This window comes from Argopecten irradians, chromosome 9 (assembly GCF_041381155.1).
Source record: "Argopecten irradians isolate NY chromosome 9, Ai_NY, whole genome shotgun sequence".
Taxonomy (NCBI): Eukaryota; Metazoa; Mollusca; class Bivalvia; order Pectinida; family Pectinidae; genus Argopecten; species Argopecten irradians.
In genome coordinates this window covers 26641308-26653763 of record NC_091142.1, presented here as the reverse complement: position 1 = coordinate 26653763, position 12456 = coordinate 26641308, and the positions used below count along the sequence as shown (strand labels likewise).

General features: G+C 34.6%; 1 protein-coding gene across 1 annotated transcript; it reads left to right on the top strand.

Annotated features, from left to right (window-relative positions):
• The first annotated feature begins 898 nt into the window (after positions 1-898).
• LOC138331905 (uncharacterized) lies at positions 899-12456 on the top strand. The gene is made up of 3 exons (XM_069279761.1): positions 899-3844; positions 4823-5973; positions 9086-12456. Exons 2-3 carry the CDS (start codon positions 4839-4841, stop codon positions 10111-10113), a joined length of 2163 nt encoding a protein of 720 aa, XP_069135862.1. The 5' UTR covers positions 899-3844; positions 4823-4838; the 3' UTR covers positions 10114-12456.

The following is a 12456-nucleotide window of genomic DNA, read 5'->3' as shown; positions in this document are numbered from 1 at the left end:
ATAGCCTCGTCCAAACTTTGAATAAGGAAGATAACTCAAAACAACTTGTGTGAAGTTACCAAAGTTTGTTATATTACGACAGTGGGTATTTAGATAATCATATTTAATAGCAGACAAGTAATCATTACGTTGCTATGGTGACTCAATCAGATGTTTGATTGATGTGAATAAATCTCAGCCTGACAGATTATTTGCCATGCACTGCGTATAAGACACATCGAATGACTTTGGAAACGTTTTAACTGTAACTGCAAGCATCAAGATGATCACAATTGATAATACAGCAGCAAAGCGTAAGTTATTTATTGTGAAATCTTCTACGTATTTCCACACCATTATGATTTAAATTAATCACAGAGATGGTATCATATGTAAGTGGTTCTTGTGTCGATTATCGATTAGTAAGGACTTTCGAGATCAGTTTCCACTACACATACGCCTCGTACTGCTAACACCTAATTGATCGTGTTTGTGATTTATCTTAACTAAAACAAACTTTAACAGAGAATAAAACTGCAAACAAAGTTAGTAAACTTACATTAAATTTCGAATGTTAAAGAATAATTGACGTCTATGTTTAATGCAAATGGTCACACACACGACGTATCTCAGAAGATCACATACGTGATCTACATGAACCTCTTTCAAACAAATAAATTAAGATACATTTGCTGTCGTAAATAAATGAAGAAAAAATAACGTTCATATTGAATTGTTGACAGCGTAATGCGCTCTCTTCTTATTAATCATTGATAGTTTGTAGTATTGTTAATAGACAATGGAATTGACACTGTTTAAACTATTACATAGGATATTTATACATAGTAACATTAGGCGACCTAAACTAACAGGATATTTTAATCGTTATGAAGTTGAAACTCTATGATCATTAAAGAAACCAAAGGAATATAAAATGTCAATTATTTCAAGTTAACAATAATCGATTTTTAAGAGTTTTTATAGTTCTGACTCACTGAACTATCAGTACTGTGCTGTCAACACAAACAAATATGTGTATATCTGAAAAACACACGTAACAAACTTCCATATATCACAGTTTGCATCGACCAAGGAATAACAAGACTTCTATCAGAGGGACAGATCCTTTATACAATAATGAAATCAATTTCAGTTTTTAAGCCGGAAATTCTCTACTCCGCTCGATTCCTGTCAATTTTAGTTACGGTTTGTAACCAGAAGTTGGGATGAATTTCAATTTCTGGTCAATTTCATGTTAGGAAATTTTACCCACAAATCAATCAATGAATAGAATCTGTTGTGGCGTCATTACATGCGAGATCTGTTTCGGAATAGATACGACTATATATTGTCTCCGACCGTGATTTGGAGAGAGAAGGACTGAAATCAATACCGACAGACATCTCCATAAAAAGACATTTCTGCAATGACACCTATATCTCATTTAGTCGCACAGTCTGCAGAAATAGATATGATATCACCGAACACACTACTAGAGTCTTGCACCGAGCAGTTTCCGATAATGTGTATTTGAAAGCGGAATGAGCATGTATCGTTAACTTGATAATGACCAAACTGTTGTCCATTAATGAGAACAACGTATTGGATATACTGCATCAAAACCCATGCATACATATTGGGAAAGCGGGTTTTTATTTCGTTCAAAATGGATTTCTAAATATATACCACTAGAGGGCTTTGTGTGGATAAATGTCATCTGTATTTGTATATATGTTCATTTACCAACAGTATCAAGCATGGTATACAAGAACAATGTAATGTTGGAATGGAATCCTAAAGACGTGACGTGCTCAGATATTATGTTATAATAATCAATTACCATTTATGACATATTTCTTGATACGAGGTATTAGAAACACATATTATCACTAGAAATTGCAGGACAGAAAGAGGCACAACAACACATAATCGCTCTAGGAGTAGAGTGAGGCAATATCTTATGTGGCAACATGACAAATCTTATCTATGAGATTGACTTACAGTATAGAGACAAGAGCAGAAACTCCTAAAATATATAGGTACATTGTGTCCAAGAGGTGCTGAGTCCATATGTCACCGGTACCAGCACATCTGACTGGTAAAGCCAAGTTGCCGGATTACACAAGGGTTAATTACAATGAATTACGAAAGAAAACGTCCAACAATTTCGCCGGAATACACATCTATATCTGGATAAGACAAGGGCCGATTATGATGACAAGTTGTACTGTACTACAGTGTTGTTAAACATTGGATAACGGATAAAATACTACCATAATAGTGTTTTGCTATTTGATACATTATTTTTTATTTCTTTTTTCATAAATGGTAGACATATCGACTTCAATAGCGGGATATGAATGTTATTTCAACCTTCCCGTATATATAATAAGATGTGGGTATACTACTACGTTTATGAGAGGATAGCTATTTATAACAGTAATATTGTAATGTTGGAGCTAGTTTTCTGATGTTGTCGTAAATCGACCCTTTCTGTGAGAAAAATATGGTTATCATTTTAGCCAAGGCCGTGTTGTATAAAGACATATCTGTTTTCTAAATGATATATTCTGCATTCTAACTAAATCGATTTTCGTTATCATAAATTATAGCATGTCAATATTTTTTGGGGGGTTTTCGGAAGCTGAAAAAAACCACAAATTATAGAATTTGGTTAATATCCAAATATATGTGACAAGAATCAGTATATATATTTTCGCCTGTCTTATATAACTTTATTTAATATCAAATGCCAAATGCTAGGATAGTTAAAAACAAACTTTAATAAAATAAATAGTATATAATACTTGAAGTATGGTTTCAAAATTTACCAGAAATATGCCAATAAAATTCCACGTCAACGACAATATTTTTACATGACAGAAATGTCATTAAACGATTATTCCTTTAGAATTCCGTGGATGTTTTAGGAAATGGTTTATTCTCCATGAATGATCCATATAGCAGATATGGTTAGAGTTAGAGTTATTGTATCGATTCTGATATCGCTAGGTGGACATATCACTGTCCAATCAGGATTTAATCGGATTTAAGAGGACGACAAAAGAATGCACAACAGTTTGTTTAATGCATACGAAATGTATCCTTTGTTATCGTTAAGACTTGATATTACATTAGTGTAATACCATCCTCTCTGAATGGGAACTATATTTCCTGTTTCAGTGGTAGGGTTGTTCCAGCTAAAAAATAAATCCAGTTATTCGAAATCTGATCAATAATGGTAACATCATTATTACATATAGGGAGTGTTGATCTGCTATTCATGTAAATGAAATTAACAGAAAATGTCAAAGGATTATTCTGAGTCTGCATACAATAATTGCAGAATAGGTCAAAACTCCACATGATTTGGATGAAAGGTTATTATTATGAAGTGCATAAAAATGTCATTCAATAGATTCCATTCACAATTCTAATTTCCCTAAGCGGACATATGGTTTATTCATAACATAAAAACCTGTTAATTGCATTTGGCGTTGGTTCAATTTTGTCACAACAGGTTATTTGCTGGGCATTATACCTACTCTCCAAATGACAATATCTCCTCTAAGTATGAATATTTGATGAGGTGTTGGTACATACTCTGTATGTAACGTCCCCAGTAGAATGTATCAGTCATCCATACAACCACTAGTTTGATGAGATGTAACCGACGATAATAATTGAAATGCAATATTCACCACCGAGGAGATGCTCTGTACTGCGATTGTGGTAATGAACTGTGTGCGTTGACAGATACGTGTGATCAGCTGAACTGGACACTCGTAAATAAGCTACAAAACGGGAGACAGCGAACGGTTGTGAGTCTGGATCGACTCAGCTGAAGTCCTCCTTTCCATAGAAGGTATGTGCAGCTGTTAGGATTATATTTGTATGATTTTATTTTATAATACGTATATACCGTATGGTCGGTTATTTAAGCGGAGTTGATATTTTCGCGATTTCGTGGCACATTGCAATCATCGCCAAAAAATATTCTCCGCAAAACACACTTGTATTGAAATTAGTTTGAATCATATATATCATTAAAACAAGATTGCGAAATTTTCATCTAATTGTTCCTAGCTAATATTGCAAAAGTTTATCAAAATCAATAATGCATCAGTACTGTTAACAAATAAATTCAGCCAAGCATGATATAAACAATTGCGTGACGTAAGGAAACATAACATGATGTCATAATTTGAAGAAAAATGCTGATCTCCGATTTAATCTTGTCAAATGTCTTTATACAAGAGTCCTAAAAACACAGGTTGTCGGTTATGAGATAAAAGTTACCCTGAATTGTGTTAATCATATATGAAATTTTATAACCAAATGTCTCAAAATTTTAAATATTACGAGCCAAGGTTGACAGAAATGAAAGCAACTCTTATGAATCGTTTAACAAAATCTCATAACACTAACTAAATATATGTATTTTCAACATCTAAGTGCATGTATATGTGAGGCCTTACTGTCTGATTTTCTAATCGTTACTTATAAGTAATTGGGAGTAGATTAGTACATTTACAAAGTACATTCGATTCTGGGTTTTTTTCTATGGCAATATTTTTTTTTGAATACATGCATTGTAGTTGTGCCAGATGGGAATAGTTTATTTGATACTTTACCTTTGACAGTCATCTAAGCATTTTTTAAAAGTTCTTTCTTTGTGACTGTAATGTTATGCTCCCAAAATAGCCTTAAAGCTCTGTGTACAACACAGACGCATGAATAAGTAATGTTCACCACATTCTTGTCCCATGCATAGTGTCATAACTGAAGCAACTGATATCATACAATCATAAAATACTTGTTCTTCCTTTTATTTTCGTGATAGAGCCACCATTAAAAGCATGGCGTCAATTTCAAGTTCGGCACCAATTGCTACGCAGGAGGAATTCGCGGAGTTTGTGTGTGAGGTGGATTCCGTAGGCAAGTCAGAGGATCCGGACCTTTCACAGTCAGGATCATTAGAAAGCGAAATCATCCACTGCGGTGTCTCCAACTCGTCCGATCGTAATGCTAGTGTAAAAAATAATTCAAATGCTACGCTGCAAACATCAAAACAAAATTCATTTTCAACCGTACATACCGAAGATGAAAGCTACGGCTTAAAAGACAATACTAACGTCAACAGACCTCATGATAAGAAAGACGTCGATGTAGATGACGAGGAATGTATTGACGGAACTGGAAGTCAATATTTCTTACGAACTGGTTCCTATAGCAGTCAATTTAAATCTCCAAAAGGGAGGTTTATTTACTCTAAATCTTGTGATGGTAGTCCGCTGAGATTGGGTCCTGAAAGCGTAATTCTGGGCTATGTTGGAAAACGTTGTAAAGAGTGTGACACCCTCTCTCACGAGCAAGGTAAGCATTCCTCGGAGACGCTGTTTCCTGAGGAACTTTACGGAAGCTGCTCCAAAACGAATTCATCAAAGGGTGGTACATTAGAGAGTCTCGTTGTTTTTAACACACTTACCGGACAAAGACTCCTGCCCGATGGCTGTGAAGAACAAACGCCCCCACACGACGACAAACATAGTACTGAAGCCGACAGTAAGAACGATAACTCCTCGAATACAAAGAGCAAATTACATGATACTTTCATGTTGGTATGTAAAAATATCTTGGTGTATTCTGTTTCAAACGTAGGACTAGCATGCATAGTAGTAGGATACGCCATCCTAGGAGCCATCATCTTCCAGAGTCTAGAGGCATGGAATGAAAAAGAGACACGGTCCACTATCAGTGAAATTCGAACAGCAAGGATGGAGGAACTTAGAAATATCGTGAACACACTAAACCACTTGGATAAGGAACCATGGAAAGAAAAGGCAGAAGTAATAATGAAAAAGTTTCAGCTAGACCTTTATACGAAGACGAAGACACAGGGATGGGATGGTGTGGATGATGTAGTGCAGGGTGAACGACAATGGACATTTGTCGGGGCACTGCTCTACTCTGTCATCTTGATTACTACTATCGGTACGTATAATGCTATAAAAAATTATATATTAAGTTTTTATAAAGTTAAGTTCATTTAACGATATAGGGTCTAAATAGAGATCCTCTTTACCTGACTCAAAAACAATAACAACATATGTGGATATGAAGAAAAGGGTATTCACCAAATAAAAATTGCATGATATTTAAGCGCAAATACCGTTGTTTTCATCTTTTATAGAAAAATCAGTTTCTGAAAAAGCTAACAGTTTACCAAGCAAACAGTAATTGTGTTGATGCAATGACGTCACAAGGCTATATTACATGGGTAACCATACAGCCTGAGACGACACGAGTAAATTGCATAATTTAATAAAACAGTGTTACACCCGTAGGTATGAGAGATAAAACAGTGTTACATCCGTAGGTATGAGAGATAAAACAGTGTTACACCCGTAGGTGTGAGAGATAACACAGTGTTACACCTGTAGGTGTGAGAGATAAAACAGTGTTACACCCGTAGGTGTGAGAGATAAAACAGTGTTACACCCGTAGGTATGAGAGATAAAACAGAGTTACACCCGTAGGTGTGAGAGATAAAACAGTGTTACACCCGTAGGTGTGAGAGATAAAACAGTGTTACACCCGTAGGTATGAGAGATAAAACAGTGTTACACCCGTAGGTGTGAGAGATAAAACAGTGTTACACCCGTAGGTGTGAGAGATAAAACAGTGTTACACCCGTAGGTGTGAGAGATAAAACAGTGTTAAACCCGTAGGTGTGAGAGATAAAACAGTGTTACATCCGTAGTTGTGAGAGGTATTTCTCGTCCATCTTTTATGGCGAAGAAGTAACAGTTACACTCCGTCAACAAGGATCATTCGCACAGCAATTCAGTAGTTTTGTCTTATGGTTTCAACATTGGTTATTATGGATGTAATGAATGGCTGCATTTAGCATAGAGGCATTGTGATGAAAAACCTTTTAAACATTTTGAAGTCTTTAATTTAACTTCATTTTGAAATATTGTTTTCTTATTATCTCCATATAACATATACATGTGTAATTACCTCAGTGTCAATTTTGATAACTCCAATCGATGATACCTTAATGTTCAATATTGTGTTTAAATATGTTACAATGCAACTTTTCTATGATGAACGATGACATATCAATCGTTTCATTTTTAATGGTTTTAGTATTTCGTCCTAATATTTTAATTTTTGATACCCATTAAGATGAAGACTTTTTCCATAAAGGCGAATGGAAATAACATTAATTGAGATTCTCTTTGTACTAAACATGATATTAATGTAAAATATGTTTGCTCACAGAAACAAGAACAGATTGAATGATATGAATAAGCTCCTTCTCCACAGTTATCGGTAATGAAAGTGATAAGTATGCTTAATGAGAGGAGACGACCGCATGATATATAATACAACAGTCGGTCATTGGTAAGTGAGATTCCGTGTTGCTATAACTGCTAAATAAATTTGACAAACGACGCTGAGTAAACATGATCAATGAGTTTTCACGATGACGACTGGGAATAGGAGATAGTATATTCCAGAGAGCTCTGTTATATGTCGGAAATGACGCTACTAAAGTGTCGTCGAACTCATTTTTTCATCTATCTTCATCTATCTGACTCTATATAACACAGATAATGTTTAATGTCAAAGAAAATGCTATTACATATGTCATAATTTGATAATATTCGGTCGATAGATTGCTTTTTCAAGACTTTTGTGCCATTGAAAAATAAATGTATAATTAAATGTTTTATGCTTCATGGAGGTATGTCAATATTGTGGTTGGTTTTTTTATGAGAAATATTTCTCTTCCGGGTTATGGTAACTAAAAAGGCCTCTCGGAAATGTTTATAAATACATTCTTAAATATATTGCAAACGAATTTGTCAGAGATTGATACAGTCATAGTTATAAGACATCATCGATACTCCAGGGGTGTACGACAGTGATAGTAACCCTTGGAGTATTGAGGATGGACTGTAAGATTGCATTTTTTTAAGCATTGATGTCACTATTTTTTTTTTTTATTTTATCGGAGTATGAAAACAACATTTGTTTGCAAACTGCGGATTCTCACAAAAGTTTGCAAACTTTTTTTTTCATAACCCAATGAAATTAAAAAAAATAGTGACATCAATACTTATAATTAATTTTATACTCTATTTGATAAAATGAAGTATGTTTAAATGTAACATTATAGTGGTTTTTAAATGGGTTTTTTTCCGAATCAATACGCAACGTCAATGTCTCTATTGTGACCACACGATAACGTCGGGGTTTCGCGCCATTCTCGGATTTTTTTTCATAGTGGTATGCAAAAAAATATTGGCCATTCAAAAAGCCAGATTTGTTATGAAAACAAAGAAAAATTAATTATGTATATGTGAAAACACTGCATAGACAATTTTACATTAGTAATTTATCATCCGACATTACGTAAAAGTTCGCAAACTCCAAGTTCAAGTTTGATCACGCTCAAAAATTTCCCTAGACAAATTGAACATGGTGGGTAGTGATACGTAAAAGTGCACCAGGATTAAGATCACAGAAGTGGATGACTGAGTACGAGAACAGTATTTTAGTTAATGTTTTAGTTGTCTGTTAAAACAAAGAAAAAGAGAAGTACACTTGTATCATTTATCGAAGAAATTTCAGAAAAAAAGGTTCTAGAATAAATTGTATAAAGAATGCATTATTTTCACTCATATTTGCTAAATTGTTTCAAAAGTTATATTCTAGCTAAAACTTTAATTAAACATAGATGACTCAACCTCAATATAAGGGGTATGCCAAGAAGTAAGAGCCATCCTGTTGTTAAATGTTTATTTCATGAAAATTTGTGCAAAAAAGTTCGAGGTATGGATCAAGAAGCCTTGCTGTACATGTATTAGATATTCCGTCTTTGCATATCACAGAGTCATTACCCTAGTGACGTCATTACTTTTTAAGAGAAATTCATGTCGTTTTCTACGTAAAATATGACGTTACATCCATACAAACACGACGTAACAATCAATAACTAACCACAAAGACAGATAACTCAGTAACATGCATTTGTAAATTATTACATTCTTTATCAGGACGAATATAAATATTTTGTTCCGTTCTTTGTTGACAGGGTATGGTGATATCACCCCAAAGACAGCTGGTGGACGGGTCGCCACCATGTTCTACGCCATGGTCGGGATCCCGCTCACCCTCCTCTGTCTGGCCAATCTAGGCAATGTTATGGCACAAGCATTTCGACAGTTATTCTACAGACTCGAGTTCAAGATAGAAAATCTGTTTTCGTACCTGAAAAGACGGTACATTGCATCAACACATGGGAGAAACAGTAATCATCCCTTAATCAGGTTTTGTACCCGTCTTATCCAGTGCAGAAACAACAAAGATAGTGAACCTGAAATGGAGCTTGAAGAAAGACAAAGTGAAAATGATCAAGATACAAAATGTGTGTGTTGTCAGGATGTTTGCGAAAAGGTGTGTTCATGTGATTTCGCTAAAACACCGAGTGCTGGAAGTTCTATAGGCAGTCGACTGAATCTGCCTATTGATAGTGAAAAGGCGTTATGTAATCAGACCTGTCAAAACGATAACCATGGTGATGGCAACTTAAAGAAAGATAATCAAACAAAATGTGTTGGAAGTTCACATGTTGACTTAACATGTTCTAATGAGGACATTTGCACACATAAAGAGAATGGAACCATACCTGTTACTCCAATGAAAGAAAAGACCTGTAGACCAAAAACACTCCATAAGGGCATGTCGGTGAAGCAAAAGAAGAAGCTAGCCAGGGATGTTCCTATATGGGTATGTTTAATCATTGTAATTATTTATAACCTGTTAGGGAGTGTCCTGTTCGGTCTGTGGGAGACAGGATGGGGCTTCCTCACTGGATTCTACTTCTGCTTCATCACTCTGTCCACCATTGGGTTTGGTGACGTGGTACCAGGCCACAGTATCGAGTCATGGCAGAGTCAGGAGAAGCAGATGATCTGTACCATATACCTGCTGGTCGGTCTGGCCATGCTCGCCATGTGCTTTGATCTAATGCAAAGACAGATTCGAGAATGGGCAAAACACTGTGCTATATGGATGGGACTTCTGGACGAAAATGAAAGCGAGAAGATAACTGCGGTGTAAATGGATTGTGGCTATTTTTACAGAAATCTTGGTCATTTAACATATTTCTGAATTACGTATTTTGTATTCATCATCCAAATATTCTACTGTAAACCAACTTCCATGGTTACTAAATTTCACGATTTCAGTTTCAAAGCATTATCGAGGAAATTTAGTTTCGCGAATTAGAATGGAATTACTTTTCAATTTAATTGTGGAAGAATTATTATATTGATTTCGCGAAGAATGTTGTTTTATATTATTGATAACATTGAGCTTGATAATTTCTCTAAACAACATGTAGTATGTAAAGCATTAGTGTAAACACATATTTACACGTCTAATCAGCATTTATTTAACCTTCACTTTTTACAATGGTGTATGTGTAAATTGTAAGTGTTCCTTCCATCCAATGTTTGTAAAGACATAACCAGATACTTATTTTCAAACTGCACATGTATACAGTACTGTTGGAATATTTCATGTTGGATATAATTAAGGACCTGCAATAGTTCAAGGTCTAAAATGTAGGTTATATGAAAAAGTTCAAACAGAGGCTCGCCCTATGACAACCATTATCAAAGTATCGTTTGGACACTCAAAAACATCTTTTGAGGAAACATTGAAATATTCATAGAATCAAATAATATATCCATGCTAGTCGCATAAAATGTCTGCTAAATATATATGCGTTGTTTATAGTTTCGTCGGTTTTGCCATAGAGAGCATCTTTACGTGCTAAAGAAGTTGTTTTGATGAAATCACCTTTTGGCTTCATTCAATATTCTACAACAGTATTAATGTATCGCACCTAAAATCAATAAACAAAACCAACCTTTATTTCTATCTTGGAGTCATCACTAGATTCACTAAGATTCTGTATTTACGCTGGTCATGGTGGGGGTTATTTGAACTTTAACTGAATCATATTCTGGTTGTAAAAAATTGGAAGATAATGTACAATATATCACAAAAGGTATTGCTATCGATTCCGATCGTTCTTGAAGTGTTACATGCATGTCTTAATTATCAGTATACACTTGTACATGGACATGTATACATAGCGTGATAAAATGATAAAATGTATTATCGCTTCACACCGAATTGATTTTATTGCTCACATTTAAATCACATTTTTTCTGGAAGTCGCTTACAATGATTTTGCCGTTTAATTATTTCTTCAGTCTAGAAGGCGCTTAACCAATGGTGGTAAGTTGGCAATATAACACTCAATAAATTTTGTATTGAAAGTGCTATCATTTGTTTAAATCTTAATCGCGTTGCATAATTAAAATAGATTTACCCTTGTATCGATATGTATATTGGAGTGTACTATTAAATCAATGTTTCACGACATGTTGCTACTTAACGTGTCTGTTTCGTTGAATATTTCAAAAATTACATTCTTATTTTGATAAACTGTTACCAGATTGCCCATTCGCAAGAAGGATATAAATAAAACGGAGCCCGTTAGGGTGCCTTGCATATTTATATTTCTGACGAATGGTCTTCATATAAACTATATGTCCAATCTGGTAACAGTATATTACTTATATTTCCATAACGATCATTAAAATAAATAACTATAAGGGTTCTTTTTTATTTTTTATTTAGTGCTTGCGCTAGTGCTGACGTCACCAAGTTCGATGAACCATCAGCTTCTGAATTAAGTTCAATCCAAAAACGGTTTGAAACAAGCGAAGAAATGAAAACTTTGTTACGATATTTTTCAATATATGTTTTTTTTTTTTTGTCAACAGGAAAATACTATTGGAATGTAAAGACTGCACAACTTTAGAACCAATTTGCATTATTTGACCGTTATGTATAGGCGGAAGTATACATTGTATGCATTGCCAGTGACGCGACGGAAACGTTTAATATTCATACGCTTGACCAGATGTGAGTTCATAGCCTGATATTTCCCATCTGTTTTAACATATATTAAACGGGAAACTGAAAGTAGAATGGAAATATAAAAATTTGAAGTCAATATTTTATTTAAAATTAACCTTTTTGTGACGGGCTTGATGTTGATATGTTCACCATCAGATCTGTGATCATGCGTTGTCATTGCCAACTAAACAGTTTAAAGCCTGTGTGATAGCAGATCTAGAGGATTATTAATGCCATGTAGTCTGTATTATACATGTATAGTCTGTCTGACTGTTGAGTGGTTCTCGTTTAGGAACCTTAACGATGAGACCAGGTTCCAGGACCCAGTTTCACAATTATTTCTTAATTTTAAGGAATAAAACATTACGAAGTTAAAGAAATCATTAAAATTTCTGAAAGTTAAGAAATATTCGTGAATCTGTTCCAAGTTTCCATAACTCACATCTTTGAAAAAGAGGGGAGATTAAA

Bases quoted from the DNA above. Each gene is read 5' to 3' on its own strand.
- LOC138331905 (XM_069279761.1), top strand. From the start codon at position 4,839: ATGGCGTCAATTTCAAGTTCGGCACCAATTGCTACGCAGGAGGAATTC. The intron at 5,974-9,085 runs GTACGTATAATG...CTTTGTTGACAG, and splicing joins CATCTTGATTACTACTATCG to GGTATGGTGATATCACCCCA.